Source organism: Amyelois transitella, chromosome 3 (genome assembly GCF_032362555.1).
Source record: "Amyelois transitella isolate CPQ chromosome 3, ilAmyTran1.1, whole genome shotgun sequence".
Classification (NCBI taxonomy): Eukaryota; Metazoa; Arthropoda; class Insecta; order Lepidoptera; family Pyralidae; genus Amyelois; species Amyelois transitella.
Window position 1 is genome coordinate 6,333,654 of NC_083506.1, and position 18,992 is coordinate 6,352,645.

At 35.1% G+C, this 18,992-nt stretch overlaps 3 protein-coding genes across 3 annotated transcripts in view; 1 reads left to right on the forward strand and 2 right to left on the reverse strand.

The window, feature by feature from the left end:
* Positions 1 to 1,580: 1,580 nt before the first annotated feature.
* Positions 1,581 to 18,992, forward strand: part of LOC106135487 (RING-box protein 2) — a 31,039-nt gene continuing 13,627 nt past the window's right edge. The window contains exon 1 of the mRNA XM_013335795.2: positions 1,581 to 1,827. Within this exon, the coding sequence (XP_013191249.2) occupies positions 1,677 to 1,827 (151 nt within the window). The 5' untranslated portion in view covers positions 1,581 to 1,676. The remainder of the gene's footprint in view (positions 1,828 to 18,992) is intronic.
* On the reverse strand, positions 3,954 to 7,554 carry LOC106135486 (facilitated trehalose transporter Tret1). The gene is made up of 3 exons (XM_013335794.2): positions 7,387 to 7,554; positions 5,659 to 5,778; positions 3,954 to 5,356 (listed from the first exon to the last, which is right to left on the reverse strand). The coding sequence occupies exons 1-3, from the start codon at positions 7,471 to 7,473 to the stop codon at positions 4,088 to 4,090; spliced, it is 1,476 nt and encodes a 491-aa protein (XP_013191248.1). The 5' UTR covers positions 7,474 to 7,554; the 3' UTR covers positions 3,954 to 4,087.
* Positions 10,561 to 17,081, reverse strand: LOC106135485 (facilitated trehalose transporter Tret1). The gene is made up of 4 exons (XM_013335792.2): positions 16,580 to 17,081; positions 13,609 to 14,067; positions 12,923 to 13,036; positions 10,561 to 12,407 (listed from the first exon to the last, which is right to left on the reverse strand). The coding sequence occupies exons 1-4, from the start codon at positions 16,652 to 16,654 to the stop codon at positions 11,151 to 11,153; spliced, it is 1,905 nt and encodes a 634-aa protein (XP_013191246.2). The 5' UTR covers positions 16,655 to 17,081; the 3' UTR covers positions 10,561 to 11,150.

The window sequence follows — 18,992 nt, forward strand, 5'->3', positions numbered from 1 at the left end:
TAAAACTAAGTAGGTAATGAGATATTATTATCCATTATATTCGATCATACTCATAGTTACATGTTATAGAATCCTAAGCCTAGCCGTGTATGTAGGTACATTAAATATTTATTTCAAAGAAATTACCTAAATAGTTTTTTTTCTTAAAATAAGAAATTACTTAATTAATACTTTTGCAAGGTTTCAAATTATAAAAAATACAGAAATGGCGGTGATGGTGTCCGCACCCCATCACATCTCTTTCCCGGCGGAAGCGATATGCGATGGCCTTTGTACACGACATATCGTTCTGCAACTTTTAATACCAGCCATATTAGTATCATGTTTTGAGATTTCTATTTTACTAACTTATTAGCTCTAAAAAGGCATATTTAAAAAAAAAGAATTAATGCAGTGAATAAAATAAGGAATCTACTTACATGTCAAAACAAACAAGTCTCTAGACTAGACCTCTGCTCTAGACCCAGTGGTTTAGGCTGTTTTGGGTTGTCCATTGTCGGTCAGTACCTAACCTACCTAACCTTTGTTAGACGGCAGTTTCATTTATGTATTACAACATTCACTCGGCGAAATTCTATGAAAAATATTAAAATAACTTTCGTAAAAAAAAAGAACCACCTCCAATCGATAGTTTTCTTTTTTGAAGTCGGTTAAAATTATAAGACCTCCTTTGTGTAACAAAAACTTTCCTGAAAACCGCATCAAAATCGGTTCAGTGAAACGGGAGATAATCCCGGAAAAATGTACATTGATACTTACATTATATACTGGTAAAACAGAGAGAACCAAAAGGTGGTTCTCTGTTTAAAGGCAGGTAAGAAAAGAAAATCGATTGAGAGGCGATTTTCTTTTCTTACCTGCTAATGCTAATATACTCCCTTTTTAAATCGGTTCATTTCGAAAACCTTCTCCTAAGTGTAACAAACACTTTCTTGAAACCTCATCATAATCGGTTCAGCAAAACGCGAGATAATTGCATTATTCATACATACTCGTACGTACAGGTCAAATTAAGAACCACCTTTTTTTTGAAGGCATTTATTAAGCACACTATCCGTACGAACGAGTAACTAATTTAAAAATCTGATAAAATGTTTACATTCAAGAAATGGAACGCTATCGCTATGTGGAGCTGGGATGTCGAATGTGAAACATGCGCTATTTGCAGAGTTCAAGTTGTGGGTAAGAATAGAAAAGGGTATATTAAGATGGTTTGGTCATGTGGTGAGGATGAATGAACTAAGCAGATACCTATACAAGGAGAGTGTGGTGGGAGAGGTCGGAGTGATAAGGCCTAGATGAACGTATCTTGTTCAAATTAAGGACGTCCTGGTAAAGGGTCAGGTCAAGAGTACCCGAAACCGCCGAGTTTGCATGAAGAGAGTTATGAATGTGGATGAAGCGAAAGAAGTATGCAGAGATCGTGGCAAGTGGAAAGAGGTAGTCTCTGCCTACCCCTCCGGGAAAAAGGCGTGATTTTATGATGAATGTATACGAAGGTACCTCCTTGTTTGGCAGTACATCACAATGCCTAAGGCTGTTCTGCCAATGTCACTTTTGACAATGTCAGCATGGCATGTCAATTTGATTGACCGACTCGAGGTTTTGTTTTGTTTGGTCTTTGGGATCAAATCAAAGTCTTTGTAATTGTGAATTTCTGAAAACAAATTGGGATAATGTCTGGAGAGGACTGTGACTTGGATCGTGGTGAAAATGATGGACCAAAATCTGATAAAATGTTTACATTGAAGAAATGGAACGCTGTCGCTATGTGGAGCTGGGATGTCGAATGTGATACATGCGCTATTTGCAGAGTTCAAGTTATGGGTAAGTTATTTCTCAAATTTATTGACATACTTATATATAAAAATTTGAGTTCAATAGTAAATATTTTCGCAGAATTCAAGTTCAATTAATCATTCAATATATTTTTATTCAATAAGGTGATATGTAGGTAGGCTATCTAAATTCTTATTTCGGTTTTCACGTAGTGTAAAGAACAGGTAGGTATCTAGAATTCCTCTACGATCAATTAAATAAATGGAACTAAGTGTTTTAATTATTAATGAATTAAAAATGATAATACTAACTTACAAAGTATAAGTGAATTAAAAAATAACATTCCCGTTTATTATTCTTCTGGCATTAGTCTTGTCAAATTTTTATTTAAAGAAGGTTATTTTGGTTGAAGTTGGATTTTCACTTGAAGGGACTCCTGTTTTAGCTTATTCTTTACCTATGCTTACCATAATCTTTGCAAGTATCCACACAATTCTTATTTGTTCATCATTACATATTTAGTCCTCTGGATTACTCTATATTTACAGAATTTTCCAGTCATTTTTCCATTACTGTGCAATTAAATTAATAACAATAACACTTATACAAACAAAAGTAACTAAATTCTTCTTGTGCAATAATAAACTATGTCTGATATTCTAGGAATGCATCACAGTTTGTCCATTATTGTTCTGTTGATAATTTTTAATTGGTATGGTATAATAAACCTCATAATTATCAATATATCATGTGTTCATTACAATGAGATTGTTGTTTAATCCTACAATGCTTTCATGATAGTAATATATATAAACATACATAATACCTACATAAATGACCTCTGGCATAGGTTCCCGGTTCAAGTCCTGGCCAGGTTATGATAAAAAAAGAATTTTCTCTGATTGGCCTGGATTTTGGATGTTTATCTATATAAGTATTAAGATACTAACTTATGTATAAGTATACTATAAGTATATACTATATTACTTATTATAAAATATAGTAGGTATCATTGAGTTAGTATCTTGTAACAAGTCTTGGACTTACTTCAAAGCTATCTCAATCTGTTTAATTTGTCCAGTATATACAGATTTATAAGAAGGTAGTTTATTTATTACTATTTATTTACTAAAAAACTTTAACATAACTTTTTATGTTAAGGTTTATGATTTCTTAGTTTAAATTTTTGAAAAACAAACTCAGTAAAAATTTAGATATTATTTTTATTTTAAGCAGAATTATATGTAATATTATTTAATGATTAAAAAAAATAAAACTACTAATATTGGCCTAACTTCTATGTTTATTGTTAATAAAATATTTATGCCACTACTAAGTATGAATTTATTTTTTAATAAATTTCACTTATTGATAATTTATTATATCTTTTATCACTTTTAGCCCAATAATTAAAAACTATAAAAAACTTTATTTCTAAATTGTAAATATCGTTTCATACTTAAAGATGTAGTAAATATTAAAAAAAAAATGCAAAGCATTGCCATGTGGTTTTTGGCAGTTTTAAATAGAACCACTCCATAACCCACCATGGATATCGTAAAAGGTGACTATAGGATAGGCTTATAAACTTGGAAGTCTCTTTGGCGTTAGGCTAACAACCTGTCACTATTTGAATCTCAATTCTATTATGAAGCCAAACAGCTGAACCTGAAGCCAGTGGCCTTTCAGTCTTTTCAGGACTATTGGCTCTGTCTACCCCGCAAGGGATAAAAATGTGACTATACATGTGTATTTAAATAGTGCACAAAGTCTCAAAATGTTTGGACACTGTATGCTCGGTAAGCGTATCCAGCGTGACAGTAACTAGCACAACCGCCGCGCTGTCGACTTGGTCGATTGAATTCACACCCCCTGAGTGATTTTGCACACTTGTTATTGTTGGATAATTAGGAAAAATTTTAACCCCATATTAGGAAAAAAATATAGGTTAGTGAGTGTTATGGTAGTTTAAGAAACAATTAATAAACATACAAGTCTTGTGTTTATCAATGCATTGTGCTGGTTGTACATTACCACAAACGTCTTTGAGTATTTCAATGAAAACATATGCAATATTGATATTGTGTCAATTTATTTTCATTCATAACTCTACTCTCAAATATAAAAACCTGGGATGATATTTCCCTTTCACATATTTTAACACATTATTTCTGTATCAACTGTCTATACTTTCTCTTCTTTGTAAATATGCAATCACGAATTATGCACATAAAAAAAATCTGATTCTCAGCAAAGCAAGGCAGTCTCCCCGTATCTTTTTTATGTTATGATATGCTCCGTATGTACTTTAGCATCCACTAGGCAATGGCTTGATATTAGCTATCGAGCTCATTCGACGCGTTCTCGGAGTTTCTCTGCCCATCATTTTATTTTCGATTTGCTCAAGGCTCTTTCCTCGAGTCTCCGGTACACAAACGACTACAAAAAATAAACCAACAAAACATATACAGCCAAACAGCCAAAATGTTCCAGCAGGGCCAATTCCGTCAAGAATATTTATGAAAGTCTTTGTGACAGTAAAAGTACATAACCAATTAAATGCTGTACAGATTGATGCTGCTGCTCCTCTAATTTTTGCTGGCAGAATTTCACCCATCATCAACCAAGGAATTGGGCCAAATGCTAAGGAAAATCCTACTAAATACACCATTAGGCAGGTCAGAGGAAGCCAACCTAGAGTGGACACATCTAATTTCAAATCATGTTGAACGTAGAAAAACGTGCCTAGTATTATCAAAGTGACCGTAATAGTTACTGATGAAATGTATAATAAAACTTTTCTACCAGTTCTATCGATAAGGGCTGTAGCAACAAATGTAGATAAAAAGTTTACTACTCCTACAATTATTGTTGACAAATTTTCATCTAAAGCGCTTCCGGACATTTGGAAAATAGTTACAGTGTAGAATATAACTGCGTTTATTCCTGAAAGTTGTTGAAAAGTCATGAGACCAAGAGAAATGAGTATTGATTTTAGATATTTAATGTTGAATAAGTCTCTGATTCCCGAATCACTTGCTTCATTTTCAGCATTAATCATAGCGATGTCACTCATTTCATCATCTATTTTTGTGTTTTTACCTCGAAGCCACTGAAGTGATTTACGTGCCTCTTCTGGAAGTCCACGTGACACGTACCACTGCGGGGTTTCCGGTATCATGATCATTAAAACGAAAAAAGGTATGGGTAATGCTGCACCCAAATACGCAAGTTGAGACCAATCAAGATATTTACCAGCCAGATAGCTTAATAGAATTCCGACGTTACCGATAGCGGTAGGAAATAATCCTAGCGTACCTCTTACTTCAGGTTGAATTGTTTCTCCGAGATATACCGGAAACGCAAGTGATCCTACGCCGACGCATAAACCACATATAATACGGCCGGCTAGTATCATGTGAACAGTAGTTGCAGCGCCTATAAGTATCCAGCCAATAAAAAAAGGTGGCGCAGTGAATAATATTGTTCTTCTTCTTCCAATATAATCGACAAGGGGTCCACCAATGACGCCGCCAGCTAACGCAGCTAGCGGCATTAAACTGCCCACCCAGCTTGCCTGTAAATTTAAGATAGAAAGTGTATTGAAGAAAGAAAACATGTAGAAGTATATATGTATAAGTGCTTAAATAATTTAATAAGATTGCGACTTAATTATCATGCTGGAGCCGGAGAATATTTATGGTCGATCCGGCAGGTATTTAGAATAGCTGCTTTTTGTAATGTTAATAATTACTCTTTAATACTTTGTTTTAATAATAATTAATTTATTATTAAAACAAAGTATTAAAGAGTTTTTAAAGAAATTTCTTAAAATTTGTCAAATAAAAATGTCTTAACTATTATTTTGACAATAATTACCTGTTCTTTCGTTATTGACAATGCGGTACTATTTTCCATGGTTATCAAAGCTGGTGAAGTGTATCCAGATGAAAAACCTATAATCATCGAACCCATGGAAACTGCAACGGCAGCTAGTACCTGTATTCAATAGGAAATTGATATAATTTGAAGTTACAATTTTCCCAATATCTCGATTCGCAATTCTATTATTAAACCAAACAGCTGCCTAGTGGCCTTCCCCGCAAGGGATAAAGACGTGATTATATGTACGTGTATGAACAAATATCCCGACTGTTAATATGTTCGAAGTTGATGAATAATTTTTCACACGTACCTATAATATATAATACTAGCGACCCGCCCCGGCTTCGCACGGGTGCAATGCTAATGCTAATTGTCGTAAAAATTAAAAGACAAAAATACGTTATCGTGGGATATCCATGATAGACATATACCATTGCTGAGTATTCTTTAGACCTTTTCAATGTGTACAAATAATTAGTACATTATTTTGATAAATCTCGTGGGGTTCAGCCTGTGCAATGTAAGCGGAAAAAAATATGATAATTAACAACATCACATTAGAAACCTCAATAATAACAGTATTTCTTCATTATTTAATGGATGTTATTAAACCTATAAACCTTCCTCTTAAATCACTCTATCTATTGAAAAAAACCACATCAAAATCCGGTGTATAATTTTAAAGATTTAAGCATACAAAGGGACATAGGGACCGAGAGAGCGACTTTGTTTTATACTATGAAGTGACGAGTAGCCGCATCTGTTTCAAGATAAATAAATACACTATGTCACTGTTCCAGTTGGCCAGTGGCATTTCAGTGTTTTCTAGACTGTTGGCTCTGTCTACCCCGCCAAGGGATATAGAAGTGACTTTATGCATATATGAGCAGTTCGTGAAATAAATGTATATAAAGATTTATATTATTTCATCGCTAAATATTTATGTTTTTTGCTATTGATTAGTTTTTCATTGATATTTTTTTGTCTTTCACTATGTGACGTTTTTAGCGGGAGGAGTGCATGCGCACAGACCCGCCTACGACTAATTTATACAATCACGACTTTGATTCTGTCTTTTATCACAACTCGCAAGGGGCAGATACAAATGCTCCACAGTGGGCTCACAGGATCTGTGTCAATTTTCAAAATATTTCATTTGGTTAGATCACTTTAAAATATTCAATCGTTTCTGTCTATGTTTAAAATCGTTGTATAAGTATAATTTACTATATTTGGATTTTGGAAGTTAAAACCAAATTTAATTTCCAAGGGGAAGGTTTATCAGAAACAAAACTGCACAACTGCATAAGACTTTAAACATTTCGTATAAAGACATCAACTTCCTTATACAATGCGATAGTTTCATTTTGTCTTCTCAGATTGTTTGAAATAATAAACTATATTCACAGAAGGAAGTATTAATTTTGAGCCTTCAGCTGAGCGCGATATTTTGCCAATTAATTCCATCTTTCTGAATTGTTCGCAATTGATTCGTGACCAGGGCAATCTCATTTCTCATCTTGATAGAAATCTTAAATAAAAATTTTTTGAGTTAATTTATGAATATGAATTATTAGTAAATAGTATTTCAATTTGTGAAAGCTTTAATATTTCGCTGAAATAGTCAGGGATTTTGTACATTTATTTATTTTAAACAAGACTGATTTTTTATTGGAGATTTTTTTCATTTTTTATCATGAGTTTGTTGAAAATATCTCGCACCTGTGAAAACGTATATTTCGGATCTTCATATTCAGAACTTCTCACACCTATGCTGTAATGTGTATCTGCTCTCATCAAGATCTTCATATTGATAGTTTTCCTAACCACTGTTCATATAAAGTCCACTGCACTAATTAAACTGTCACCAAGCAATCTGCGTATGCGCAACGTTAGTCAAGAAATGTGCGAGTGGCGACACGACATTTTCAATTTATACCTACACTAGGTTCAAATTGATTGACAAAACTGATTGGCTCGTTCTTTGGGCTCGGTTCGAAGCAGTATGTCATGGGTATATTGGAATACCCATGACATGGCGATTCGATATTTTTATTGTTTTTCGTTAAGAACCTTAACCATTTTCCACGTTGATTTGGTGCTTTCTTTTTGAACCTTTTCATACAATAAAATCCTGTTTAATCAGATTCACAATACATAAAATAAACTAAATCCAAATGGTGCGCAAAATGAGGGAAATACTCGTGTTTCTGTTTATGTTGTTGATTTACTGACGGCAAACTTAACTTTTTATTGATAATCTAAATAGAATATAAAACCAAGTTTCTTTAATATAATACACCACTTAAGTATAGTTTATTCTAATTTTTCTTTTACAAATTTAAATAAACTTTTATGTTTTGCGTATACAAACTGAAGGGTTGTGTACTCCGTGTCAAGAAGGCCAAGAAGGTCAAGAAGGCAATGGACTCTTTTTTTTTACGACATAGAGTAATGCTGGTCAGTTCTTACGGCCGGTTGCTAGTCATCTCAAACCGCTCGGGAATTTTCAATTTACTATTGTTTTTGCGCTTGTACTTACAGTAAGTTGTATCGAAATTCAAATAGTGACAGGTTGCTAGCCTAGCATTTGTAGCCTTTTATGACATCCATGAAAAATATATGTAGTAGTCCTATTCTAAAGTGCCGGGAACCACACGGCACTGCCGGTAACTACACCACAGGGCACGGCACATGCAGCGATTGATCGTTCTATTTAATAGCTTTTACGCCTACGATATCTTAGCACATGTCACTGAATGGTAATTAACCGTTTGTTATTTTGTAAACAAACATATCGTTACGTTTTGACGTTTGGATTTCAGATATACGTTACCTACGTAAAGCATAGAAATAGGAATAATAAGAGCGATTTAAAAATTTTTGATTTTTGATTTATGATATCTCAATACTTAAACAGAGAATCAGATTTATTTAGAGCATAAGTACATTATTACTATTATTTATATATATTTATTTACAGGACAAATTACACAGATTGAGTTAGCCTCGAAGTAAGGAGGAGCAGGAGTTTGAGACTTGTGTTACGAGATACTAACTCAACGATAAGTACTACATACATACATACATATGGTCACGTCTATATCCCTTGCGGGGTAGACAGAGCCAACAGTCTTGAAAAGACTGAATGGCCACGTTCAGCTATTTGGCTTAACGATAGAATTGAGATTCAAATAGTGACAGGTTGCTAGCCCATCGCCTAAAAAAGAATCCCAAGTTTGTAAGCCTATCCCTTAGTCGCCTTTTACGACATCCGTGTGGCTCCCGGCACCAATACAAAAAAGAATAGGACCACTCCATCTCTTTCCCATAAGTACTATATTTTAAAATAAATACTTGTAGGTATAGATAAACATCCAAAACCCAGGCCAATCAGAAAAAGTTCTTTTCTCATCATGCCCTGGCCGGGATTCGAACCCGGGCCCTCCGGGGTCACAGACAAGCGTACTACCGCTGCACCACAGAGGCCGTCAAATTATCTGTTTCTCCTCTTGGATATCACGGGTCTATACACCCCGGGTTTTTGAGAGGCTTACGAAATTCCTGCGGGAACGTTTATTAACTGGATTTCTGTTTTGCCGAGAGCCGATCAGAGCAGATTATAATTAATACACTTTGAAGCACTTGATCATTTCCTATAAAAATAGAGATAAAGGAAACAGGTTACATTAATTTTTGGAAATTTCAACGTGACCAAAGCCCCTGACAAATATTCAGTAGACAACAAATTTTGATTAGGTATAAAATTTACAACTTATATGCTAGAAAAATATTACCTTTGATACTGAATAGGTAATCGCAGTTTTCCTACGACTTTCGCTTTCTTATACTTTCAATGCGCTTCAAAATAAAATTGCTTTTACATTTTAATGTGTTCCCATTTCTCTGCTTGCCCCTTTCTTGCATCGGGTGAGTCAGGTTTTAACAAATGGCGCGATAAAATATTTTTGTCGTTGGTGGCGACATACTGTGGAATCATTGAAAGACAGTCACCTCTTCATGGTTAGCTTTCATTTATCAGCAGTTGATAATTCACAACCTGAGAAAAATATTTGGTAGTTCGATATGACCTGCTACATGCCTGGAACCATCACGCCTTTGAAACTTTTGATACGTTACTTAAGCTTTTATAGTTCTATTTTATTTTATCGTAAACTGCAAAACGTAAGAAGATTGAGCTACTGCACTGTAATACGAAGTCAAACAGTGAATAAAATTTTATTATAATAAGCTTTTTAATATTTGTTTCTACAAAAAATATTAAAAACATAAGAAAATGTGGTTATTCCGGGAACTGCTCTCTTAGTATACTCCTATACCACAAGGAATCTTAATGCCCAAATTTATTTCTTGGAGTTTAAAAATTTGCGCTGTGCGTTAGTTACGAGTATGCCAATTAGTGCTCTTTTATATACTGAGATAGTTTGAGAAGAACACGGATTTTACACAAAGTCTCTTATAACACTCTAGATAAAGAAAAATTTAACTTTTAACAGATTTTATAAACAGAATAAAACATTTAGTTCAGAATTATAGTCTTCTTTTATGACACACCACTCAAACTGATTTTGCTGGAATAATTCCAGCTCACAAAAGTATCCGATGATATATGTAGTAATTAAAAAAAAAATTGTTCAGCAGCCAAGCCCCGCGGAATACTTGTTAGTTTTTTTTTACTGAATAAGAACGGATTATAGCTTTTTGTTGAAAGGTTCTTTTTTTCTCAGAAGTTCATTCAAAAATCTTCTAGCAATCTTCCAAAAATAGTATTAGTTAGTTAGTTTTTCATGCAATCAAAACAATATTTCAAAGTGTATTCTAATGGGTTTGGAAATAAAATACATCATTCTTCTATATGATATTTGTATTAATAAAAAATATAACAACAAATTAAATAAATAGATCTCCGTAATATACGAAATTGATAAAACCCTAAACTAATTTAAATTTTCAAATTAAAATTACTTAACGAAACATTCGGTAAAACAAATCATTTGGTTATAAATATCTAATCTATTTAAGATTTGAAGATTTTGTCATGGTAACTATTTAATCTTAATTTATGATAACATAATTTTTCAGATCTAAATATAAAATTTTTCTGCGGCATTGGCCCACAGTCTTCAAAATCTAAATTTCCAAAACGCAAAAAATCTTACAATCATTTAAGGGCACAGCCTTCCTGGTTTGGGCGGAATGCTTTATTTGACATTAAATATTAATAAAGGAACTAGTTACTTGAGAATTATATTAACCTAACTACATATTTATTTATATTTACAAGAGATTACAGAGAATTCATGGCTACAATCCAAATCAGTCTTCTGCGTGTATACACTGTCACAGTGTTTTGCCTTAACACATCTTATAAAAAGTACTAAGTATATTTTACGCAACGCAGTTTTATCAGCACCCTCTGCAGTCTGGAATGTACAAAGTATTTACAAAATGCTTCTCTCGTTATCTTAGCACCCGTTTTGGGAAGGTTTACTGCTTTTTATATTTCGGACTCGGCGCGAACCTCCGGTTAGTTTTAATTCAATCTCTTCTAAAGTTTTTCCGCGCGTCTCTGGTACGAAGAAAATGACGAACAATAGTCCAATAAGACAAATTACACCAAAGAGCCATAGCGTGCCATGCATTTGTATAGCCTCACTTAGGTTATGGAATGTCTTCGTAACAATGAAGGCGCATGTCCAATTTAGCCCAGTTGATATAGATGCAGCAGTCCCGCGGATCTTCGCTGGTAAAATCTCTCCAAGCATTAGCCAAGGAATAGGTCCAAAACCGACTGAAAATCCCAATACATATATCACCAAACACGCTAATGGCAGCCATCCATATGCTGACACATCCACTTTGGCAATCTTCAGATAGCAGTAGGCCCCCAAAGCTATTAATGTTATGATCATGGACGTAGAAGAAATGTATAAAAGGATTTTACGTCCCAGTCGATCTATGAGTGCAGTTGCAATAAAGGTGGACACAAAATTAACTAAACCGATAATAATACTGGCCAAATTTTTGTCTATACTGCTTCCAGACATTTCAAATATAGATTCGGCGTAAAATATAACTGCATTAATACCACTGAATTGTTGGAAAATCATTAACCCTAGTGCAATAAGCAAAGCGGGCATGTTTCTTCTGCTAAATAGTTGTCCTACGACGTTACCACCCATTAGATTAGAATCTGCTTGAAGTCTTGTAAGATCCCGCATTTCCTTGTCCACATTCGCATTTTTGCCTCTAAGCCATTGAAGAGATTTACGTGCGTCTTCAACGCGGCCTTTCGACACATACCAATACGGCGTTTCTGGTGTCAATAACATTAATAAAAAAAATGGTACCGGAAGTGCAGCACCAAAAAATGCGAGATTAGACCAATTCAAATGACTGCCAACGAAATACGCTAGTAGAATGCCAGTGTTGCCAAAAGCTGTCGGAAGTAATCCTAGAGCGCCTCGTACTTCAGGTTGTAGTGTTTCGCCGAGGTAAACCGGGAATGCAAGAGATACGATGCCCACGCAGACTCCACATAACGCTCTTCCAGCAAACACCATAGGTACATTGTAAGCGTTTGCAATAAGCATCCATCCCACGAAAAAGGGAATAGCTGTCCCGCTTATGGACATTCTTCTGCCTAAATATTCAATCAGCGGGCCTCCAGATAATCCTCCTACCAATGCAGCTAAAGGCATTAGTCCTCCAACCCAAGTTTTCTGAAAACAATAAAATTATTATCAGTCTTTATCATATTGTTTTAAATAGGTATTATTAACTAAAAAGTTGTTTTGTTTTTATGGCCTTAACCTTAATAAAAAATGGCATAAACATAGGAGTACTGGAGTACTGAGAAGGTCATGGTATACCTACATGGTTCTCGGCACCATTAGAAAACAAAGAATAGTCGCCTTTTACGAAATCCATGGGAAAGAGATGGAGTGCCATCGCTTTCCCATGGATGTCGTAAAAAGCGACTAAGGGATAGGCTTATAAACTTGGGACTCTTCTTTTAGGCGACATACTAGCAACCTGTCAAACAGCTGAACGTGCCTATCATTCTTTTTAAGACTGTTGGCTCTGTCTACCCCACAAGGAATATGGACGTGATTATATGTATGGTATACCTTCCCAGAAGGAGTACTATTTCGGTATGATCTGCGATAAACAACAATAAACACAAGCGAAGCCGCGGGCATGTAGTATGTTTACTATTTTAATATATAAGCCTCACCTCTTCAGTATTAATATCCAGTGTTTTGTTCATGTTGGTAAGGGCTGGCGAAGTGTAGCCCGAGGAGAAGCCAACGATCAGTGACCCCATCGAAACTGCAAAAGCAGCCAATATCTGTAACAACAATCATATTATTTTTATATTATGTATAGTATTATTTATTTTCCTGTAAGAAAAACAACCTGATTTGAAACTAATTTCATTTCTTTGAGATTATTTCACCACCATTTTTACTAGACGTTTTCACACAAACCCTTCGTGTAAAACTATGAACTTCGTAGAGCTTTCAGCTTTCTATATACTCCTTTATTACACTAGTATAGACGTAGGGAAATGTGTACATATGTTTGTAGGAAACTATTTCAATGTTTGCGTCGTGGATGAAGATCGGGTTTAGTGCTAAGCAAACTGGAGTACAAGGCTTATAAATAGAACTAACACAGTTTATATACCGAATGGAAAGCAAATACGATTTTGAAATTTTAAAAATCATAGCTTTTCTGTACACGATGTATGCCTGCTTAAGATTTTACGGACTGAAATTTCAAGGTTCATAAAACAGAACCGTGGCATTCAATCTCAAAGTTGTTATTTAACTTTTATTGCCGTTATCGGTAAACTGCACTTTTATTTACTAATTTACTTCAAGTTTTCAGTACCAATAGGATAATAGAGACATAACTCACCTGAGTCCAGAGAAACAGGCGCTGGGTAGTAGGTCTGTACGGAGGAGTATCCCCATTGATTGTATAATCACTTTTAACTTTGTTACTGTCTGTGCTAAGTTGTTTAACAAAAGGAATGGAGTTCTTTAAGTTCTCATTTTTAGCACTCTTGATTTCCATTTCCATTTTGTACTTGAACTCGTTTCCAAGACTGATTTGGCGTAACTGTTGGAAATGTCGACGAGTCTTCTCAAAAGAATCCTGTTCGTCTTCACTGCTGCTTTCTGTCGAAACGTTCTCGGGTATCGTAGCGTAATTGGGTGCGAGTGTACCCTGAGATCCACAAGATGTCGCCAAAGATGTGCAGGTTGTCGACGCTGAAAGGGTAGGTCTGGAAGGGACTCTCGCGTATTTGGGCCCACGGGATTTGTACAGACGCTCCTCGTCGCTCTGTCCCCGTCGAGCTTGCTCGCTCCCACCCTGAGAACAAGAACAATTTGTTATTATACGATTAAAATATATTAACTTGTTGTCTGATAGTCTAAATACAATATTTAAACGTCTTCTAATTACCTAATTAATTGGTCACTCAATAACACTGGAGAAGCGATACTGGACAAGCTACCCGTATTTACCCCATTTATTATGTCTGATATCTAAGTGCGTAAGCCAGAGACACGATAACAGTGGTGACCCAAGGGTATGGGTCAGTTCGAGAATGTCCATCGCCTATTGATCAAAACATCATTTGGCCACAGCATGCTCCTGATAAACAAAGATAAGAATAGACCTTGACCTGTTCGGTAACTAAATTCCTGTTTCCTAAAGATGCAGTATGATAATAGCATTAAAGACTCTATAATCTATCCCAAACTAAACAACACTGGAAAGCAGAGCATTTGCCGGTAGCGGCGGACAGGTAAATAATGAGCACTGACTCGGCACCGATGTCTCTATTTGACATTATCGGACCATCGTCGCATGTAACTGTGTTTATAAAACATTTTTGTATAAACACTTTCTTCACAGTTATCGCACCATACACTAAAGGCGACTGAATAGTATAACAACAATATTATTGTCTTACAAATGATGACTGAAACAAATCAAACATCATCTACCTCGATTGAATAGGGATAAATGTTAAACGTGTTATAATTTTTAAAGAAATATTTTAAACGAGCTTCCATTTGTAAAGTATATATCTATTAAATGTACTTAAATTTAACCATATAATAAAATATTTTATCCATGTTTTTACGTCATTGAATGTCACCATGACCGTGACCTGCGAACTAGTTATATTTATTTGTTTATGGTTATGGTCACAAAGTTATGGCAAGTTCAGGCAAAGAGCATAGAATCCACAGATTTAAATACATTACTTGAAGATATAATCACTACGTTGTACGAGTAGTACCTAACTAACTGTTTCTTATTTAACAGGTGTAAGGATAATTATATAAATGAAAACGAAATATGTTTGAATAGTTGAAAGAAAAAAGAAATTTAAAATTGTGTGAGGCATACTTTTTTGTACATAATAAAAGTAAAAAATAATTGACAAAATTATAAAAATCGGTTACAGAAAAGTTATCAGCCTGAATATAATGATACTCTTAGGGTCATAAATTATATCACGTGTGCAATCACACATCGTTTGAAGATAAATAAAAGTTATAAATGTAGTTATTTTTGTATTGCTGATCAACATCTTTTTTTAATTTTAAATGATAAGACTTGGAACCGTATCATTATAAATATTACTGTTAACAATTCGTTCTGTGTCCATTTAAGTCCGTGTAGTAGATAGTTAAACCAAATTTTATTTATGTTCATGAATTTATATTTTTCACAATATAATAGCTTCCAGGTAGGGTTTTTTGTCTGCTTGGGTAGTTAGGTAGGTTAATAATATTTTTATTGTGTCATTTCTAGATCCACCTATGTTATAGTAGTTTTATATAAATGAGAAACCCAAGATAAACTTGTGAACAACAAAATTGAGTACTATAAATTCACTGTAAGTCTGCATGGGCCTAAGTTAATTGCACCAAGCGCCACCTCTCGTCTTTGTTTTGAACTATGCATTTACTACCTGCTGATATGAACTCTTATAGTTTGACACTGAAACTGTAAATTAAAGAGGGCGCTAGCTGTGTTTGCATTACTATTATATAGCAATGTAAGTACATGCAGATCTGATAGGGTAGGTAACATTAATAAATTTTTAATCATCTAAATACTTGCATAATTTAAATTTCAAGTCTCTTTTTACATTTTGTGCCATTTTTTATTTGTAAATAATGCTTTAAGTGCTAAGAAATAATTATAAATTTATAAGTCGGTTCAAATTATTATACGTAGTTATAAAAGGGGGTAACAACATCTAGTTGTTCTGTGGCCCAGACGTTGACCTTGCAAGGCCGACTTGTCTTTTCTGTCTAGCCTGTGTAAATAAACAGCTACCTGTGTTCAAACTTCCTGCATATATATATATATATATATATCTATTTGTTATTGAATAAGTAGTAGTGTTAAAAAAAAACAGCATCTATTGAGTTGGAGAACAGCTGATAGGTTAGTAGTTGCCAGGCAACCGGTTTCATCGACCGCTTCGCGGTCCCGGTGCCGGTCGCGACCGAAGAAATGCTGCGGCACGTCTGGTCTAGAGCTTTCCTAAGAAAATTCTAGAAGACGCCGCACACATTTTTCTCTGCTTTTACTACTTGTCAAACTGTTCCGTAAAACCGCTTACTTTTCGATAAAGAATTTGTGGAGATCATTATATAATTATTACGGAAATTTATTGTGATCAATTCAATCGATAAAAAGAGAAATTTAAACTTTAGCGTCATCAAAATACAAAATTTATGCAAGAATTTTGCTGTTAAGTAGTGCAGTACGATAAGCTCGTTATATTAAGAATATCGGTATCTCGCATACAGAACATAATTAAAACGAATTTAAATCGTTATACTTATCGACATACCATTTCGGTGGAAAGCTGCTTGAGATATCCCATGATCTTCCCCATTGCGTTGGGGTTATTCTTATTGAAGCTCATCTTGATGTCTTCTTTTTTCACTAGTTACAAAAAAAACAGTCCTATGTAAGACTCACTGAAACCTTTTTCAGGGAACGTCAAAGTGATAATGTCTGTAGTAAATAGCACTTTCAACAGGATGTAATCTAAATTTATAATGTTTATAATCCAGGTTCTCGGATTTACCGGCAAACTAATTACATCACTACGGACGTTTCAGTTTTCAGCACAAGCCGGCTAGGCTCAGCGACCCGACACTTGCCCGTCACCGAATGGATTTAAGTTAACTTATTTATTTTAAATTCCACTAATTTTACGATTTCATTAATTACTTAAAAACTCGCGCCGCCAACCTGTAAAGGTACACAACATTCAAGTTTAACATACACAACAAACAGAAATGTTGGCAGCGCGTAACGAGTTCTTCAGAGTTCAGATTGTTTATTAAAACTCCAGATGGCAGCGCAGTGTTTTATATAGGAAAGGCAAGTCGACCGTCGGCGCCGCGGCGGCGTCACCAGGGGCGGGTGGCGCGGGACGGGCCTCACCCACGTCACTGCCTGCGATAAGCGGCTATTAGACCATTCGATATGACTGTGTAGTCTTCAAACGAATAGTGTAATAAGAGTTTACAGTTAGACTCTGAATTCCGACTGCAAGACTGGGCTCGACGAGTCTTACAGTCGCTATAAGACTATTCAATAGAAGAATAGTGAACTAGACAGTAAGACTCGAAATTGCTACCGCAAGACCGTGCTCGACGTGGCTTACTGTGAACGTCTGAATCTTCATCAATCTGAAATCATCAATTTAAATAGTGTAATAATAAAAAAAAAAAACGCAAAAAGAAACGGTTTAACTCTAAACCGTTTCTTTTTGCGTTTTTTTTTAACCAGTTTGCGCTCGCGTCTACAGGGAGTAGTTGTGTCCGTGCGCTACGCATGCGTATGTCACGAAAATGGCGTGTTTATTAATGGATATGTACATACATGTGCTTATTAATGTATACGCATACATTTATAATCGTGCAATGTCTACATATTTGTTTTGTGTCTGTAGTCACTGTCGAATAAAAATTTTATCTAACTATATAATCACGTCTTTGTCCCTTACGGGGAAAACAGAGCAGAGAGAGTGTCTTGAAAAAACAAAAGCCACGTTCAACTGCACTGTATGGCTTAATCCTATTCTAACGTGCTGAGAACTATAAATACAGGTTAACAGTTTTTTTTATACAGGTTATCTTCCTTTTTGATATTGACTTTTAAGATAAAATCAAGCGCATCAGTTTCTAATCGGAGGTAGTTTCGTAAGTCGGATGGTTCCAATACTATTTATTATTAGTCAAACTCATAAAAGCAACTGCAACGGGTGCTTCGACAATTTTTTGGGACTTCGGAAGTGCACTCGCCTTACACCCACCTACGTACACTGACACTCAGTCTGTGTTAATATCGCGTGCTGAATAATATCGAATGGTGTAATTGCCACTTTGCACACATAGCACAGCTGCTGAGTGCCGATAGCGATTTATGCTAGTGTGCGCCACTGCACACATAGAACACAGCTGCTGCGTGCCAACGCAGCCGAGCCCCTTTAAGAAACATTTAAATACAATTTAGTTAAAACTTATAGACAAGCAGTTCTTTTTCATAAAAAAACTGACAGTCTGTCCTCAACTTAGATTGACACTGCATTTATTTTGCTGAACTTACAATTTTACGTCTAGAAGGATTGATGAGCCACGTTTCGTGTGTTAATGGAATTATATAAAAATAAAATAAACTTAATTTATTTAGTAGTACATTTCTAAATATTGTAGATCTCTCCGGTGAAAATCTAACCTGTTCACTGAAATCATATTATGATCCTTATTAATTTGTGAGATATGTTTCTGAAATAATAGTGTGGCTTAAAACAATTTCTTGTTTCTATTGTCATGCTATTTTTATAATACTTATAGATATCATCCAAACCTGAAGTACTATACTAGAGATCCGATGCGAGTTTGCGCAGGCACGGGAGGTACCAAACGAATTATACTCGTAGGTACGCCTACCTCACTCAAGAAAATGAATTTATCTGTTGCTGAAAATACCTGGAGAACTGTACAACAATCCTATTCTTCCTACTGACGTAAATCCCGGGTACATCCTCACCTCTATGGCGAGGAACTCGGGGCGCCTTTTGACCATGATCCAAGATTGGGTATTCAGCATCCCATTCATGGGTGACCTTACCCCTACGGGACTATGGTAAAAGTTTGAATGTGCCATACTCAAGTCACATTTTACAGCATTCTTAAGAAACTGATGGAGTGGTCTTATTCGAAAGTACCAGAAACCAGACAGAACGGTAC

Excerpts from the sequence above, each read along its gene's own strand:
- LOC106135486 (XM_013335794.2), bottom strand. The coding sequence starts at position 7,473 with ATGAAGATCTTGATGAGAGCAGATACACATTACAGCATAGGTGTGAGA. Across the intron at positions 5,779-7,386 it reads CGAAATATACGTTTTCACAG|GTACTAGCTGCCGTTGCAGT; the intron begins GTGCGAGATATT and ends TATTGAATACAG. Across the intron at positions 5,357-5,658 it reads TGTCAATAACGAAAGAACAG|GCAAGCTGGGTGGGCAGTTT; the intron begins GTAATTATTGTC and ends TTAAATTTACAG.
- LOC106135485 (XM_013335792.2), bottom strand. The coding sequence starts at position 16,654 with ATGAGCTTCAATAAGAATAACCCCAACGCAATGGGGAAGATCATGGGA. Across the intron at positions 14,068-16,579 it reads AGCAGCTTTCCACCGAAATG|GGTGGGAGCGAGCAAGCTCG; the intron begins GTATGTCGATAA and ends TCTTGTTCTCAG. Across the intron at positions 13,037-13,608 it reads GCCTGTTTCTCTGGACTCAG|ATATTGGCTGCTTTTGCAGT; the intron begins GTGAGTTATGTC and ends TTGTTGTTACAG.